We start from the raw sequence: 19,167 nt of genomic DNA, 5'->3' as shown, positions 1-19,167 counted from the left end.
ACTCGTCCATGGCTCCTGGTTCAGGGTGAGTCCTCAGTAAATGGGAGGGGCTGTCATGGCCATGACTAGGATTGCCGTTTCGACAGAGGGGTTAGAGGGACAGGGCCAAAGCGGAAGGCTGGAAGCAACTCAGGCAGGTGCCCTTCAAAGAGCTCTGTGCAAATATCGAGTCCTTTTCTGAGCACTGAGAAAGTGCCAATTTGGAGAGGCAGCTAGCTGGAGTGACATTTCCTCTCCATGTGACACAGGAGGCAGATGAACGGTGAGTGAGGCTCACTGTCTGGAGGTGAAGATACAGACACAGCATGAAGAGTCAGCCTTCCAGAGGCTGCCTAAAGGTCACTACACATGCATTTTGATTAGAAAAAGCAGTCCATGAAAAAAAAAAAAAAAAAAAAAAAAAAAAAAAAAAAAAAAAAAAAAAAAAAAAAAAAAAAAAAAAAAAAAGAAAAAGCAGTCCATGCAGCCAGCAGAGCATTTAGTACAGCGCTTCAAACATGCAGAGAACTTGCTCAGAAAATATCTGTCGAAAGCCTGGTTAGAGAGGGTGAGTAGGAAAATCTAAAAAAAAAAAAAATGCACAGATTTAGCTTTTCGCCAAACAGCCTCCTTCTGCACCCAAAGCAATGGGTTGGCTTTATTATGTGCCCGCTGCCCTCCCTTCCCTTTCTCAAAATGCCTCTCTCTTGTAAACTCAGCTCTGGTGCCCCTCAATAGCTACAAGCCCCAAACCCCCAGAAAGTCTGTCCTCCTCCCTCGGAGAAGTGACGTGTCTGTCCCAACCTGAGTTTCACTGTCAAAAAGACATTGTTTCTGCTCAGGAGATCTACACAGTATATGTAAATGCGTGTTTCATGTAAATATACACACATTCATGTGCACAAAAGGAGACTATATGCTACCTGGAATAAAGGGGAACACTCGCTTTAAGAAAGTAATTTTTTAAAATCGCAAAGCACTTTGAGGGAAAATTGGTTTAAAACCTTAAAGCACTTGGGGCGCCTGGGTGGCTTAGTCGGTTAAGCGTCCGACTTTCGCTTAGGTCATGATCTCACGGTTCGTGGGTTCGAGCCCCACGTCAGGCTCTGTGCTGACTGCTCAGAGCCTGGAGCCTGTTTCAGAGTCTGTATCTCCCTCTCTCTCTGACCCTCCCCTGCGCATGCTGTCTCTCTCTCTCCTAGAAATAAATAAAAATGTTAAAAAAAAAAAAAAAAAAACAACCTTAAAGCACTTGACCAAATTGTGCAGAAAATGCATTTTCTTATAGAGGCGGAAGGGGACGCTGTGGAAGTTTCAGCAGAGAACGGGAAATCGGGTCTGTTGCCTATGTCCCGCCCACACCCTGCCCCACCCTGGCCCCAGCAGGAACCTGCCCCCACCCTCCTCCCCTCCCTCCAGGCAGAAGACAAGCAGGTGGCAACAGGTGCCCACGGGCCAATGCAGTGCCTGACAGTTTCGCCTTTACCTCCCGCCACCATCTCCCTCCAATCTTTCTAGTAAGCTCTTTGCAAGAGGTGAGGGGTCAGAGTGTGTGCCGAGGGCTTGGTGGCCCCTAGGGTGTGTCTCTTGGACACTCCAGTAGGGAAGTCCGGTAGACTGCTGAGATTGAAGCTCGCATGACAACCCTGAGCTGAAGGTCGGTGTTCGGGAGTTACTGGAGTGATGTGCCTGGCTATGTGCGGTTTGGTGGGAAGTAGGGGGGATCCCCGTGGAGTCTGGAAGTGGGCAGAGAGAAGCCTGCTGACAGTGGCACCAGGCCCCAGCCTGCCCCAGTTCTGCTGTTAGACGACGCTGCTCCTGGCCAGGCACCTGCCTCACCTGCTGCCCTCAGGCACGCTCCGCCTTCACGGGGGCTCCCCGTACCCTCCCATCAGACTGATGGCCCCCCTCACCTGGCAGCCTCATGCCTTGGCCAGCTCCTCTGAGGCCACAGCCAGCACGGCAGCCACAGCAGAGTTAGACCTTTAGCCTCCTAATCATCCTGTGCTATTCCAGGAACAGTGCCCTCCCCAGAAGCTCTACAGTAACTTTAGGTTCATTTCAAGGACTCTGGCTTCATTTTGTGTTTCCTAATGAGCATGAAGACTTATAGCATCACTTTCACTAAATGATACTTGCTGAAACGACATGCCTTTTAATTGCATGAATTTAACTATATATGCTAGGCAAGAGACAGAGAGAGAAATAACCTTATACACCCTGCAATGACCAGCTTCCCACTCCATCAGCGTAAGCCCTAGAGGGAACACAAGTGGGAGCCTTGAGCCTCCCTTCCCAATTCATTCCTCTGAGTCCAGCGTTTAAAGATAAGCATTTGGCAGACAGCAAGGCCCTTCACCTAAGGCTCAACCAAAGCAAAAGGGATCTGTTCCCGACCAGGGGAGCAAATAACATCGTGCCTTCCAAAGTGACGTGACTTGATGTGATTTTTGCCTTATGCCCTAACTTTAGAAATAAACCTTGCATAAGATGCAACTCTAGCCAAGTGCCAAGCCGTTCTTCTGGCAGGCACACGATTCTAACCCTCCTCCGTGGAAATATACTGTACTGCTTTATTAACATGCTTTCTAAAGATCTGCTGCAATATGGCAGTCTCCAGATACAAAATTGTAAAAGAAAAGAAAACGGAAGGAAGGAAAAGTAAAACTTCATCTTCTCTATGAGTAGTCTGGGCTTGCTGGGGTGCTCGCAAGCCACCTGGCTTTAAGAAGTAGCCACCTGCTAGCCGGTCAATTCTGACAGTTGCCTGGGAATTTCAGTTGACAGGACCTGTTCTTTAGCTGGAAATAATTCAAGAAAGAGAAAGAAACTGACTTGGGTTGAGTTCCCGCTGTGAGCCAGGCGCTGTGATAACACTCTGCGTGTTTATTTCTTTTGACCTGCGCGGTACCCTGTGGTGGGGTTGGGGTCTTTGTTTACATTCGAGACGCCCCAAGCTCCCAGGAGTCAACACTCCAGGCATACTCAGGATGTGGTACAGCTGAAGCCAAGGCTATCCCATCAAGAAGTCTTGCTCTTACTGCAGAAAGAGCTTGACGCACAGATATCAGAAGCAAAGGAGGCACTTGCCTGGGACAGCCACCTCAGAACCAAGGTACAGATGCTCCTAAAGGAGACTTCAAGGGGCCACGATGCCACCAGGAACTGGCAGAATGTGTTCAGAGACAGATGGGCACGTGCCATGCTTTTCCTCCCAGAGGAGACAGTCACTACATACTCATCTAGAGCAGGCTAATGTCCTGTTAGAGGAGAAGCTAACATGGCTTAAGTCCTTCCTTCAGAGAGAGAAAGGTTCCTGAGTGGGGGGAAGAAAACATGGGAAAAGTGGAGGAAGGAAATGTGAGGAGGCAGAGCACTGTCCTTGCCAGGGCCACGACGGGGAAGGTCAAGTGCAAAGAGGAGGTGTCGGCCATGGGAGGAGCCAGGACAGAGAAACGGTAAGGTTGCCCTTGTGTTCCATGGACCACATCGGCCTGGGCAACAAGCATAGGGCAGGAAGAACAAGTGAATATCAGAAGCTCTACCGGAATGTTCTGCAAAGGCCCTCAGGATTCTTGTGTAACTCTAGGAGAGGGCAACCCCCTTCCAAAGATGGCACATTTTGGACATCGGGTATACCCTTTCAAGTAGGAACACTAAGCCAAATTTAATTTGATTCAGAAAAATAGTACAATGTTGTATTTCTTGCAAAAAAAATAATGACAAAAAAGAAAGGAGGAATCAGGCATCTACATATAACTAGAAGACAGAAAAAGGCAGATGTCACTCTAATACGAGGAAGCGCTTTCTGATCAAAAATCACATGGTGACAAAATGGGCCACCTTAAGAGGTAGTGAATTCTGCATCCTGGGAGGTATTCAAGCAAAGCGGACACCCTACTGCAGGGATATTACACAAGAGATTTCACGGTGGGATATGAGGTAGGATTTGATCACTTTTATATTAAACAACCCCCAGATTCTGTGACTCCATGAACGAAACATTGATCAAACTAACAATAGTAAAAACAAACACGCTGATTATTAATGGCTGATAACTGTATCAGATTACAAGCACATGGTAAGTTAAACTCCAGTATTCTACCTAAACCCAGAGTCACCTTATAATCCAACACTCGGCATTTCTATCCATCACCCCAAACTCTCTAGCAGTAAAACTTTTAAAAATCCAAAAGGGTAGCCTCACGCCTATAAGGAAGTACAGTTCCTTTTATATTTCCTAGAAGATCACACTGATAGCTGTCCTTGGATAAACCTCTGTAGATTATTTCCTTTATCATGTGATCAAATATATCTATGACTGCCTAGAACCGCAATTGTAAGAAACTATAAATATGCTTGTATTTACACATTTTCAGACCATGCAAATGAATTCCACTGGTGAATGTGCTTGTCCACTCTGTTCTATTTGGCACACTGGCTAGTTTTTATTTGGCAGGTGCAGTCTTCTTATAAAAATTGAGTCTGACTGCTTTTAGGGAACACAGGCTGGGCCCCTGTTAGTCACAGAGCTTGCCCTGTCTAACTGCATTCATTACACCCGCTGCTTCATACTTCATGTCACCTGTCAGTCCCTAAAGATCTGCCCTAGTTGGTCGTCTAGGATGATCAGCAAAAAAGAGTCATTTCAGGGGCGCCTGGGTGGCTTAGTCGGTTAAGCGTCCAACTTTCGCTTAGGTCATGATCTCGCGGTTCGTGGGTTCGAGCCCCGCGTCGGGCTCTGTGCTGACTGCCAGCTCAGAGCCTGGAGCCTGTTTCAGTCTGTGACTCCCTCTCTCTCTGACCCTGCCCTGCTCACGCTGTCTCTCTCTCTCTCTCTCTCCCTCCCTCCTAGAAATAAATAAAACATTTAAAAAAACAAAAAGAGTCATTTCATAGCAGTGGGTTTATACAGCATCTAACACGAACAGTCGTTCCTCATTATTCGCTGGCTTTGTGCCCGTGCATCTAGCTAGCACATGCCTCGAAGCAGTATCTCTCCCTTTCTCAGTATGTGTACCTTCTCTCTGTTCCTAACCGGTTCCTCTGCACCTTGACTATATATGATAAATACTGTCAAACTGAATCAGACAGAATGTTTTTCATCAGAACAGGATGGAAAACTGGAAATACTTATGGGGGATGGGCACAAAATGAAGCCTGAGTTAAAAAAAAAAAAAAAAGGCTACTATTGGGGCCCCTGGGGGCTCAGTTGGTTAAGCATCTGACACTTGACTTCGACTCAGGACATGATCTCACGGTTCGTGGGTTCAAGCCCCGCCTCAAGCTCTGCGCTGAAGGTGCGGAGCCTGCTTGGGATTCCCTCCCTCCCTCTCTTTCTCTGCCCCTCCCACCCCCATCTCTCAAAATAAATAAACAAACTTAAAAAAATGGCTATGAAAATGAACCTTCCAGTCTGGTGTTTGAAGATGGATTTTTTTAAGCTGGTATTGACTGTAAAATGTAACGTTAGCAATAAAAAATGGTGATGCGTATCAGGGAACTTCTTTCTCACTACGATGCTTTAAAAGGCCGTGCAGAAAGCAGCACAAAGGTTTGTGTGCTGGAAAAGCCTCTGAGGCCTGCCATCCGCAGGATCCAAGGGTACTAGAGGACCAGCGGGTGAGGGGAGCTTTCCCAAAAGCTCACCAACTGTGGCTGCAGCCACTCTAGATCTTATGATCCGTTTTTTCCCACCCCCCCTCCAGATGCCTAGAAAAGTGCTGGACCCAGTAAGCATCTGCACACAGCTATTAACTGCCTGATTGTCATTTCCAGCAAGGAAATACATACCATTTATAAAGTGTCTGTGAACACGGTGATTCTTACCTTTCAAGTCCCCTGATATCACAAACCGAATAGCAGTTTTGCTTCATATCCCTTTCCAAAGAGGTGGCCAATGCTGAGACATCCATTTCTTGCTGAGGTCTGCATAAATGAGGGGGGAAGTCCTGCGGTCGCATCGAGGAAGTGGCCCAGGGTCTCTCTATGTCCTGGTCCCGTTGTGCCTCACCAGTGGCCTTTTGGAAAGACTCTGGCCCAGGACCCAGGCTTTCCCCCGCATCGGGGGAGGCACTGTCCCTACGGCCATCCTCTTGATCCAGACTGGGGCTCTGCTCAGAGTCAGTGCGAGTTGCCCTGGTGAATTCTTTGTCTGCCGAGAGCACGGGTGTCTATTAAAAGAAATGCTAAGGGTTATTGGATCAATGGTGCACACTAAGCAAAGTCTAAAAGAATTTAAAAATAACCTTTTTTTTTTTCCCATGTGATTGTAGGGCAGAGCAGTTAAGAGATGGGCTCTGGGGTCAGTCTCCCTCTGTCAGGAGCCCAGCTCCCCATGGATCCTAGACGACACAAGTAACCATCTCTAAACCCCTTAGCTCTGGGGCATTGGAAGCCCTTGATAAATGTAAGCATTATTTTTTTTAATATTTTGAAAACTTAAGAAAACATGGAAACAGAAGTAACACAGACCCTTTTTCCCACGTACCAATAAGAAATGAGTTTTGTCAACGCTGGTCTGTACCTGCCCTCCTCCATGATGTCTCCTTTTCACAGCCTCATCTCCCTGCCCACTCTGATTCCCTTTCTTAGGTCTCCTCCCCCCCCCCCCCCCCCGCTTCTCCAAACATTCCTTGATTGCCCTCCACTGCTGACCTCCTTGTTGGGCCTTCTCGGTTCTAATTTTGATGCACAATGTGATGACACTGTGGCGCGCTAACACTGTCCAACTTTCTAGAGGAGGAAAAAATCTATATGTCGATGGAAACCACACATTGTGTATAGTACAACCTTCTGGGCTATCTGGCTCTACTGTATTTTTCACCTTGAGCTATTTCATAACTCTGTATGAACAAATTGTTTTTCCTTGAAATGTTTTTCAATTCAGTTTTAACATCTGCCTAGTTCCCTCATCGAATGAGTTAGATAAAATCTTTAGCATATATTCAATTTTATATCTATGTGAGAGTCATGATTTTACCTTTTCTCGAAAATTATCTTTAAGCACTTCCATCCCATGGTCCACACCCCTGATGTGACAGAGCACACAGACCTGAGAGCCGGACAGGGCTGGGCTTCCGTCCCTGCCCTCACCTGTAACAGAGGCGCTCTGCCCCCCCCCACTACTGTTCTCCTTGCCTTGCCAACTGCCCACTCCCCCAGATGAGAGAGGGATATGCTTCCAAAGGTACACTTTCCTTTACTTGTGAATCATAAATTCTTATTACTCTACTGATATACAATGTACATTATAAAGGATATACCAAAAATTAAAATTTGAAATGGATAAGAAATAAACTGTAAGACCATTTATATTTTCTCTCATAATCATACTGAGAGCTCCAAAATTTCATTTCCAACCATTCCTTTCCCAACAACTCAACATCCCCAGGACTCACTCTACAGCAATCCTTCACCCTCTTCAAGGCTTCCAGTCAATGGTATGTTATCACCGCCACTTCCCTTCTTCCTCTGCTAACATTCCGTGGTTCTGTCCCATAAACACTCCCTTAAAAATAAAGAAAACCTCGAGCTCCCATTCTGTGTTATGTGCCTCCATTTTTGCCTCCATTCTGTGTTATATGCAAATGCCATATTGTCATTCCAATTCCTAGTGACGTTCTATGTGAGCTTTATGCCTGTTTCTGAGCCACTGACTAAGGCCAAGCGTGTGAGCACAGGTGTCCAGTGGGCACTCAAGAATTCTAGATAATCGTTCTCTACTTCCTTTGTGAAGCCAGTTTCCTATTCTCTCTGCCTTCTACATGACTTCTCAACTCCCTCCTCAACCACCCCCCTGCCTTTGCCTCTCACTTCTCAGTGAGAATGGGCACATTCAGATAAGAATCCTTCACCTCCCCACAGCAATCTATCAACCAGCCTGCATCCCTGTCCTAACCTCCTCCAACTACCAGGCCACTCGTTTCTCTGCTCCTCAAATGCATGCCTGTACTTGCTATTTCTGCTTGTGTCTCCCCACTTCTCCTTGCACCCACTCCACCCAGGCCTCTGCCTCCATCATTCAACTGAAGGAACTCTGATCGGGGTCTCTAGTGACCTATGTCTTTCTGAAGCCAAAGGACAATTCTGTTTTCATCTACTCTACTTGAATGTGGGGCTTTCTCTGAACTCTGCCCTTGCCTCATTTTCCCACCACCCTCAGAGCCCTACTCTTCTGCTGTCTCATTTCTTTTCTTTTTTTTAAGTATATTTCTTTATTTTGAGAGACAGACCATGTGAATGGGGAAAGGGCAGATGGAGAAGGAAACAGAGAATTCCAAGCAGTGTCCACACCGCCAGCATGGAGCCCAATGCGAGGCCTCAAACTCACCAACTGTGACATCATGACCTGAGCCAAAACCAAGAGGCGGACACTTATGTCACCTGAGCCACCCAGGTGCCCCTGCTGTCTCATTTCTTTGAATTAGACTTTTCCGTGTTGGGGGAGATCCCATGGCTTACTTCTCTGCACTCTTTCCCAAGGTGATCTCATCCATGTCATGGCTTCAAATAACATTATTTGCCAACAATTCCCAAATCCACCTTTTCCAGCACTGACCTCATGCCAGGTCTCCACAAATTGCCTAATTGACATCTCCCCTGACTGTTCTGTGGACATTTCAGTTTTATGCGCTACTAAGTACTACCGCTTCTCTGCCCTGTCGTTTAAACTGCATTCTGCAAACACACCCTGTCTTAGCAAGCAGTATCATCATTCAGCCAGTTGTCCAAGGAAAACTTTGCTCTCTTTCCATGTGACCACATCTAAGCCAAAAGTAGTCCTTTGCACTCTACCTCCCAGACATATGCTACATCTGACTATTTATTATCAACTATTTGGCTACAACCGGAGTCCAAGCTGCAATATCTTACTTGAATGACTGAGGGCTTATGTGCTCCAGTCCATCTCCAGCTTAGCAGTCTTTCTGAAGTATAGACCAGATGAAGGTGTGCTCCTGCCTAACTCTTCACCCTCATACCACTTCCAGCCCCGTGGCCTCCCATCATAGCCAAGATGCAATCAAGATGCACCTTGGCCAAGATGGCCAAGACCTACAACGCCCTACACAATGTGGCCCCTGACTCCCTCTGTGGCTTCTCCCCTTCCACATTCCCCTTCGTTAGCTGCAGTCCAGGCATGCCTGTTATTATTTTGTCCCTCAAACATCCAGGTTCATTCCTATCTTGGCGCCTTCCCACTTGCTATCACTTCTGCTTGGACGGACCTTACTCCAGATTTTGTATGGCTCCCTCCTTTCCATGACTACTTTATTCTAGTTATGAACTAAATGCTCCGTTCATTGGTCTTCTATCTGACCTCTGGAGCCACGTGAATGAATGAAAATTCCTCTTCCACTTGGCCCTCAAGTCTGAGGAGAGAGAAAGCATGCCCACCATACCCCTAAGCCCTCGCACTAGACTTTTCTGGGCCCTCCTAGGTGAGTCTATTCTCCAGAACAGAAGGACCATTTTTTCCTGGCATTTCCTAGATACCCCAGCAAAAACACAAGACACAAGCCCTTAACCTGATCTTTGTGCATGTGAGGCTTGACCTTGCCACCCTGGTTAGTTGCTCTACACAACTGCTACGTCTACCCTCTTTTCCAAACTGGCAGCTTTCTGGTTTCCTTTCCCTGGCAATTTTCTCACCAAAGTCTGTATCAAATGACTTCTTGGAGTCCAAGAATCAAAAAGATCTGGGTCCCCAAATCCCCTGTGATGTCTCTAGTGACTATCACCCCAGTGATAAGTGACTGATTTTATCCACATCTTAATTAATAAGGAATCATGAGGCCTAAAGAAGTCAGGCAATTGCCCCAGATCCTTGTAGCCAGTAAGTGGCAGAACAGTACAGGTGACTGCAGAGTACCCACACAGATCCCTCTCCAGGACAAAGTCCTCATCTCCCAGCAGCTGTGAATGACAATTACTCACAACTCACAGCTAGCCCCTCCCCAGGAACCATGTCCAGCTCAAGAGAGCTGTCTCAGTCAAAGCCAGGTCCCCTCTGGGGCAGCCCCACTCCAGTGCCAGCTGATACAAAATGCAAAGGCACAGGCTCTCTCACCCCAATTCAGGACAGCTCTGAGGGCCCGTCCCATCTCCAAAGTTCCCTGTGGCATGAACAGAAGCCTCTGTGGCAGCTGCACACAGTATCTTCCCTTACCGCCCAGCCCCGCCTCCCTTCCCCTCACAGGGGTGTTCCAAGAGCTGGCCCCATAACCGCTGGCACTCAAATCTCTGCTGCAGAGTCTGTGTCCCAGGGACCCAACAGGTGGCATTGGGATGATCAGTTTCATCTGTCAGCTTGGCTAGGCCACAGCACCAAGGTACGTGGTCAAACACCAGTCTGGATGTTTCTGGGAAGGCATTTTTTTAGATGAGATTTGCATTTAAATCGGCAGATTGTGAGTAAAGCAAATTATACTCCGTGATGTGGGTCAGCCTCAATCAGTTGAGGGCCTCAGGAAAAAAAGACTGAGATCCCCAAGAAAGAAGGAATTCTGCTTCCGGTCTGCCCTGAGGTGCACACTGCAACATCAGCTCCTTCCTAGGTTACTAGTCTATTCTGCAGAATTTAGTCTGGCCAGTCCCCATACCACATGAGCCCATGCCCTAACCCCCCACCCACCCGTACCTCCCCCCACCTACCCACATACCCATACACATACATACCCTATAGATTCTATTTCCCTGGAGAACCTAATATAGGTATTGAAGCCAAAATTCTGAATTTTCCTGATTTCAGTGCCTTTTCTTTGCACTAGGCCTTACATGGCTAATTCATGCTTTATGAGGGCAGACATTCATCCTACTCTCCATTTCATTCTTCAAAATGGAAATTCTTACCTTCCCTCAGTCTGGTTTTGTATTTTTTCCCATTGCCCCTGGCTTCCCGTCTCTGATGCATGGACTGCCAGAGGCCCTGGCTCTAGAAGATTCACAGACAAGATCTAAACATGTTACTATCTACAGGAAGGCCCAAACATTGGAGAGGCAGAGTAGAGAGGGCAAGGAGAAGAGAGAGATAGAATCTCATGAACTTCTCACAGACTGAGGTTTGGAGGCCAACTATCTTCCTGCCCCAGGGGAAGAAAATGGCATTGAACCCTACCTAAAAGAAAGTTGGGTTTCTCAGAACCCACCAGACAAGAAAAACAGTGCTTAAAGGCACCAGAGGATCCCACCGCATCTTACCTGCCATCCCTGGTCTATCTCAGGCAGTGAACCTGGAGGGGGTCGGCAAAGTAGGAGTGTGACTTCCTCTGATGGCCCTCGCAGTAAATGGAGCACCTCCTACGAGAAGCCAAAGTTTGCAGTTAGATGTGGGAATGGCATGGCTGTGACATCTCCTTTGTGCTCCCCATTACTCTCTGGCACTATCCCCTTGATCTATTTCTCAACTCCAGAGAATTCTGGAGAATACTGCTCTGGGCCTGACTTCCTAAAGGGAGAGAAGCCAAAGCCACCAGCCTGACATTCCCATGAAGGCCATGCACATGTGCTGTGCTAGAAGTGGCCAGGGTCTGCCCAGGGTCTCTTCATGGCAGCACCTGCCAATACTGATGCCTTTTCTTCATTGAAAGAATGACTCAAACAAACAGCTATTCATCATCTCAACCCTCTTTCCTCTCCACACCCCCTCATCTCAGGGGCCATCAGTCATGTACGCTCCACAACCCCAATCTCTAAAGCTTGCCCCTTGGCCCCAAGCTTTCCTCCACTGGTCAGCTCGACATTCAGAACCTCTCACCTGTGAAATTGCAGTGCCCTCCTCTCTGCTCCCTGCCTCCTCCAGTGTCACCCACCTCCCTTCCTCCACATCGTTCAAGAGCGCTCTTTCCAAAACACAGATATAACCAGGTCCTTCTCCTGCTGAGCTCCCCCTCTGGCTCGTCTCACACTCAACCAGCTCTGCAGCACAGCACACAGGAGAAATCTTACCTGCCTCTCGTGCCCACTCTCTTTCCCATCTGCACCCTCAGCTCCCATATCCGAAGCTCCCACCGTGCTGAGCCTCTCCCTCCAACCCACTCTCTCAGAGCCCAAGGTGCCCTGACAGCTCCTGTTTCCTATCTAGGCCAGCATTTCTCAACCCCTTGGCATTACTGACATGTTAGGCTGGATAACTCTGTTGTGGGGCTGTCCTGTTAATCGTAGGATGTTGAGCAGCATCTCTGGTCCCTGCCCACTAGATGCCAGTGGCACCTGCCAGTTGTGACAACCACAAACATATCAGAATTTTTCCAAGTGTCCCCTGAAAGGTAGTATCATCCCCACTTGAGAACCGTTAATCTGGACACCATTTAATATCCTTCTCCCCTTGGCGGCAATGGACTTCCACAGAATGTGTTTCTTCCCTCCCCAGTTCCCTGGGGCAAGCAGTTTTGTCTCTCACGATACTTGTTTTCCACAGTCGGTTCTGTTTTCTTGTTTGTCCACCCCACCGCAAGCCTGAGACCAATGAATTGGCTGCCTCTGTGTCTTTAGCTCCTCAGAGGGCTGCTGACCTAACATTAGTTCTCGGAAAACAGCTGGCTCACACAGTAGATAGCTGAAGGTATCACCACCCAAATATATGCTGTCCTGAGGATTCTCCACCCCTCACCACCTGGTTCAGAGTCACTATCCACCTTGCTCTGTGCTCTGGAGGTGGGCCTGTGCAGACTGCAATGAGGCTTCCTGTTGGGCTCAGCCAAAAGAAGCATGGGTGGGAGTCAGAGATAGGAGGAGAAGGAGGTGCTTCCTGTTGGGCTCAGCCAATGGGAGCATGGGCTGGATCAAAGACAGAAGAGCAGGAAGGTGAATATTTCGTTTTCTGCGTTCCTCCCCATGGGGTTGTGCAGAATGGCTGGGGCTGGCAGCAAATAGCACAGCTCATGTCATCACATCCACTTCACCACGTCTCTCTCAGTTTTCTGGGTTGTATAATTGCTCCTTCACATATGTCTTTGGACTTGAGATGGGTGGATGGGTAACTGCACCCATTGTTCCCAGCCCCTGAGCTCTATAGTGTCCCTTGAGCTGCTCGACAACCAGCCCACATCTTCATTAAACTCTCCTGAAGTGACTCAATTCCCAGCCAGGACCCTGACTGATACATGCATAATATTTCTTTGAGATTTTGTGCTGTCAGCATTGAGAAGTGTCCACTCTTCACTCTCTCTCTTCTTTTAATTATATTTTTGATCATCTACAGGACAACCAATGCAACACTACACATGAAAAGCTGTACATTTAAAAGAGAAATGGGAAGAAGGACAGAAGAGGACCCGCTGTAGTCTCTTCAGCCTATACATCCAACCTTCTGGAATTTTAGGTGTGCTTTAGCCAGCACAGAGCCAGGGTTTTATCTTCAGTTTCATTATAAACCTAACTGAAAGCAACGCTTACTCAAGGTCAGATATTTAAGAGCTGACACAGAAAATTAAATGTGAGAATGTTCCACCAATTGCTCTCTTTATGTGATCCAGGCTCCAAGCATGACTTTGAAGAGCCCAGAGTATTCCTTATGGTCGGTGGGCCTGAAAGAAACATGGATGGTGTCAGTGTGCACACAGGGCCAGATGGTTTCCCACCTGAAAGACGAGGCCTTCTGTGGGCCTTCCATTCACTGCCAGGATAATGTCACCAACGGCAATGGCCCCGTTCTCCTCAGCCGGCTGCCCCGGGAAGAGCCTCTTAATTCTCACAAGATCATTCTTGAGATGACTGCAGCTCTCTCTCTCCATCTGCATGAAGCTGAATCCTAAGCCACTGGCATTCTTTTTCAGAGTGACTTCAAACTTACAACCTGTATTGTAGGAGGTGAGCAAGATAAATCTGTCAGTAGATAACGAGTGAAACTGACCAGCCTTAAAATGCAAACTGTCAAGTAGGTGAATTATTTCTGTGTTACAGAAAAAGACCTCATTTTGCTAATTTTTATGACAGAATTCATTATACTCAGATCCGTTAGATGAGTGCTCTCCAATGGAAACAAGGTGTGTTGCAAATGTGAATCACGAACCAGGTAATTAATTTCAGTTCTCAAACAACTACATTTTTAAAAGTAAGATGGCCTGACTGGGTGGCTCAGGCCCTTAAGTGTCTGCCTCTTGATTTCAGCTCAGGGCATGATCTCATGGTTCGTGAGTTCCAGCCTTGCATCAGGCACTGCACTAACAGTACAGACAGAGCCTGCTTAGGACTCTCTCTCTGCCTTTCTCTCTCTGTCCCTCCTCCACCTCTCTCTTTGCCCCTCCCCCACTTACACTCACTCTCCCTCTCTTTCTCAGAGTAAATAAACTTAAAAAAAGTAAGAAGAAATAGGTAAAAATAAACTCAATCCTATAATGTGCTTAACCCAATACATCTACAATATTTTTTTAAATTTTTAGTGTTTTTTATTTATTTCTGAGAGAGAGAGACAGCATGAACAGGGAGGGTCAGAGAGAGAGGGAGACACAGAATCCGAAACAGGCTCCAGGCTCTGAGCTAGCTGTCAGCACAGAGCTCACACGGGGCTCGAGCCCACGAACTGTGAGATCATAACCTGAGCCGAAGTCAGACGCCCAACCCACTGAGCCACCCAGGCACCCCCCCCCAATATAGCTACAATGTTATCACTTCAACCTGTAACAATATAAAAAAATTAATGAGATATTTTGCATTCTTCTTTTGAACTAAGTCTTCAAAAATTGAATATGTATTTTATCAATCTGGATTGGATATATTTCAAGTATTCAAATAGCCACATGTGGCAAGTAGCTACCATATTGGATAAAGCAATTCCAGATCATTGACAAAGTCTATAGGTAAAGATATAGTTTATAGACAGACACAATTTGCCCTTATCATTTGGTAAACCATGTATCATATATATTCACATTCCTCCTTTAGAACCTCAATCACTTTTAGTATACTTGAAATGAAATTTTGGTTAGACCATGGAGAAAATTACGATAAACTCTACTGACATTTTTTAGCTGCTGTTTTGTTTACCCATGTGGATGGACCATAAGACAAAATGGCTACCTCTGGGCATCAAAGGTGGACACAGCCTCAGGAACCTCCCTAGCCTGACAGCAAAAAGGCCTCTGGGTCTCTCCTAGTCTGTTTTCAGCTCAGTTGGCAATCAGTCAACAGAAGGACAGAGCACTGGCTCATAAGCCTTAATTTGGGGCGAGAATGAAAGCATCTAAAGCTTTTAGGTTCAGGTGTATTGTACTACCAACTTCACCATCACTACTGTGAGGCCCCTCCCTCGTCTGATAGTCAGTTTGTCAAAGGGCCTCACTGGAGTGAGCAGAGGGGCAATGAAAACGGAAACAGACTCATCTTATGCACACATCTCCCCCTCCACCCAACCCCATCACTCACTATGGCTACCTTGCATTCAACCTGACTTACACCTTCAGGAAAATCTCTATAAAGAGATTGAAAAAATGGCTAAGCTCCAAATCATGAAATACAAAAGAAATACACGTTTTCCTAACAGGAAACAAAATCACAGAGAAGTGCCGAGAGGCCACCCCTCAGAAGATACACAATGACATCGCTGCAAACTGATGGAGGCTTACTGTTTTAAATGCTGCTAATAGCAAGGCTAGATTTCTGAATGCCTTCCTCTCCCCCAGCCTGCCTCTTCAAGCCTCAGATCTTTTGTTACAGATATCCTGGCTGGAATGTGGAGATTTGGTCAGGCAATGGATGACCCTTTCATTCTGATTTCATTCCTACATATTTATTCATGAGCATCCAGGCACCTGATCAGGAAGCCTCGGAAAGCTTGGGGAGAGTTATGCCTAGCAATCATTTGAGGACAATGTATTTTTTTTCCAGAAACATATTCCTTTATATTGGCTTCCACAGCATCCGAAAGCCAGCCACATCATGCTCAGTGTCTTTTGAGAACCTAGAGGAAGACTTCCTGCTTTCCCTTTTGAGTTGAGAATTCAAAGGCAGCACGGGATGACATGACAATAGTAACACTCAATTCTCTCTTCTCTCACCATCTGTCACTGAGATGCAGCTTGCAGGCCTGCCGGGCAAGGCTGTTGCCAAGGAAACAGCGGTGCCTCTATCTCCCATCGTGCCATTAACAGAAGGACTCTGCTGTGTGGTCCTGGGGCCTCTTCTCTCTAAGACCAGTCTTGCAACCTAGAAGACGGGTGTAACAAACTCAGGTTACACTTCATATCGCCACCAGGAGGCACTCCTTTCACTCTGCAGTCGCTTCTTCATTTCCTGATAACTTCCACTAGTGGCTTCATTTGAATCTCAAATTAAAATCTTCAGTCTAGCCTAACTTGTTAGGATCCGGAGCCATATTTTCAAGGGCCTGTTAGCCAAATGTTCCTGGAGGTAACACATGTACCTCCATTTCAGTGCATTCAAGGCCAAATTCATCTTCCTCTCTCGCATCCTCACTACTCACTCCTAGTACTGCCAAAAACCTTCCTCCTCCCACATCTGCTTTTTCAGAACATGGAACCATCCCTCAACTAACCAACTAGGGGCCACACTTGCAGTGATCCAGACCCCCTTCTGTCTTCCAGATGCATATCTGCTTTCTAAGATTTGCCTTTCACCGTCAGAAACACCTCCCGCAGGGTCCCCCTTTCCCCATTCCCTCCCCTACTGCCAATGCCCAGCTGGACCGTGGCAAAGCTCCAGCTAACTTGGCTTCCTGAACCCTACCTTCTCTTCCTCAGTCCATTCTGCCCATGGCTACCCACGGATTGATCTAAGACACAAACTGAACATGCAACATTCTTTTTTTTTTTTTTAACTTACATCCAAGTTAGTTAGCATATAGTGCAACAATGGTTTCAGGAGTAATGCCCCTTACTCATTTAGCCCATCTCCCCTCCCACAATCTCTCCAGCAACTCTCTGTTTGTTCTCTATATTTAAGAGTCTCTTATGTTTTGTCCCCCTCCCTATTTTTATATTATTTTTGCTCCCTTTCCCTCATGTTGATCTATTTTGTATCTTCAGGTCCTTCAAGTCATATGATATTTGTCTTTCTCTGACTAATTTCGCTTAGCATAATACCTTCTAGTTCCATCCACATAGTTGCAAATGTCAAGATTTCATTCTTTTCAATTGCCAAGTAATACTCTATTGTACATATATATATACCACGTCTTCTTTATCCATTCACCCGTCAATGGACATTTGGTCTCTTCCCATATTTCAACTGTTGTCAACGGTGTTGCTATAAACATTGGGGTGCATGTGTCCTTTTGAAACAGCATGCCTGTATCCCTTGGATAAATGCCTAGTAGGGCCATGGCTAGGTCATAGGGTAGTACTACTTTTAATTTTTTGAGGACCCTCCATTCTGTTTTCCAGAGTGGCTGCACCAGTTTGCACCCCCCCAGCAACACGCAGCACTCTTGACCAATAGTTTCCAATGTTTCCCATCACTTAGAGTCCAAACCCCTAGCATGGTACCCCCCAACCTATGCCAATCCAGCCTCCCCCTTTCTTTCTGGTTTGATTTCCCATCCTTCTTCCCCCACACACTCTTTGCTCTTGTTACACAAGGCATATTTCAGGAACCAGTGGCTGGACATCACCTGGACGCTTTTTTTTTTTTTTCTAGGAGAGAGAGAGAGAGAGAGAGAGAGAGAGAGCGTAAGCAGGGGAGGGTCAGAGAGAGAGGGAATGACAGACTCTGAACAGGCTCCAGGCTCTGAGCTGGCAGTCAGCACAGAGCCCGACGCGGGGCTCGAACCCATGAACCGGGAGATCATGACCTAAGCGAAAGTCGGATGCTTAACCGACTAACACCCGGGCGCCCCCACCTGGATGCTTTTAAGGAAGGCCAAGCTTCCATATTGGCCCTGCTAATATCCTTCTGCTGCCATTGTCATTCATCACCAACCCCATGATCCCAGAGTGACAATTCCTACCTGTCATCACTCTCAGCAAGCTGCCAGCAGCAAGCAAGACATACCTTCTCTAATCACGTTCATTAGAAAAAGTCTAATGGAAAGCACTAATAACTTATGACTCTGTTCTCAGGTTAGGTGAACCAAGGTCACCAGCATAAGTTAATTGTACTACAGACCAGAAGACTGCTTTGGGAAAGGAAGCAAGCAGGGGCCCTCTGCTCCCTTAGTTTGCCAGAATGGCCCACAGGAGTCCTTCCTCTCTCTGCCAACTCCCCAGTTACTTTGAGGGCAATGCCAGCTCTGTGGCTCCCACCCTCAGGAGGAGAACTGAACACAGCATGGTAATATCCAGATGCCGTTTGGGTGCTGCATAGAATAATGGGTTCATGCCCGCATCTCAGGGTGTCTTGAGTTTCTACTTCACTGTGAAAAGAATCCCAAGACAGCATGGCCTGAATTTACCTAGGGTGATGGGAATAGCATGAACTGGGGAGAAGCTCTCGGCAGATGCAAAGGCCAGCTGGTGACAGGACCTGAGAGCAGATGGAAGCATTGGTCAGCTCAGGCTGGAGCAGAGAGTGTGAGGGAGCAGCCGGAGTGAGGCGCGAGACATCCCTCCACCACATCAGCTCTGTTAAGCTGTCTGATTCCAGAATCTCAGCAAGAGAAAAGCAAACTTTTCACGGGTCTTTGCAGCGGGGGCAGGTATTCTGCTTGAGGAATCTGGCTGCTTCCTCCTGGCTTTCACATCACCATAGAAAAGTGAAGAAGTGACAGAGACAAAAAGACAAAGAAGAAAGTCTTGTTTTGCTCCCTGCCTGTCTGTCTTCCAGTCAGAGGCAACTGCAGCTTCTGACATTGTCCAGGAAAGCTCTGGAAGGAAGAACAGCTCCCGATAATGGTGCACTCACCTGCCCAGAACCCTTGAGGCACTGCACAGCCTGCTTGTGGGTGAGGCCGCACAGACTCACTCCATCCACCTGCAGGAGCCGGTCACCTGGGAGGGGGACAGATGTCATGTTTCTGAGTTCCTTAGGCCGCAGGAAGGACTCCTCTGGGAGGCCCCTGCCCAGCCCCCTTCCATGCAGCCTCAAGGAGGGGCAGGAAGCTGAGCTGTGAGGAGCCCAGATGGGTCCTGGCTGCCAGCCACCAACCTGGACATCTTTATAGACTGATGATACAGACATCTTTCTCTTATTGGCTCACAGAGAGGTTGAGCCAACTCTGTAGAACCTTCTCCTGTGTTCCTCCGAAACCATTTTTGAAAGTATTTTCAAGTCACTTGGGGATTATGTTTATATCTC

At 47.2% G+C, this 19,167-nt stretch overlaps 1 protein-coding gene across 1 annotated transcript; it reads right to left on the bottom strand.

Moving 5' to 3' along the window:
- Window positions 1–512: 512 nt before the first annotated feature.
- Window positions 513–18,882, bottom strand: LOC120232806 (putative protein FRMPD2-like). The gene is made up of 6 exons (XM_039233749.1): window positions 18,775–18,882; window positions 15,975–16,122; window positions 13,560–13,774; window positions 11,179–11,277; window positions 5,809–6,152; window positions 513–561 (listed from the first exon to the last, which is right to left on the bottom strand). Exons 1-6 carry the CDS (start codon window positions 18,880–18,882, stop codon window positions 513–515), a joined length of 963 nt encoding a protein of 320 aa, XP_039089680.1.
- Window positions 18,883–19,167: the final 285 nt, after the last annotated feature.

This window comes from Hyaena hyaena, unplaced genomic scaffold (genome assembly GCF_003009895.1).
Source record: "Hyaena hyaena isolate Hyena2069 unplaced genomic scaffold, ASM300989v1 scaffold_78, whole genome shotgun sequence".
NCBI classification, from domain to species: Eukaryota; Metazoa; Chordata; class Mammalia; order Carnivora; family Hyaenidae; genus Hyaena; species Hyaena hyaena.
The sequence above is the reverse complement of the archived record's forward strand: the minus strand, read 5'-3'. Positions and strand labels throughout refer to the sequence as shown.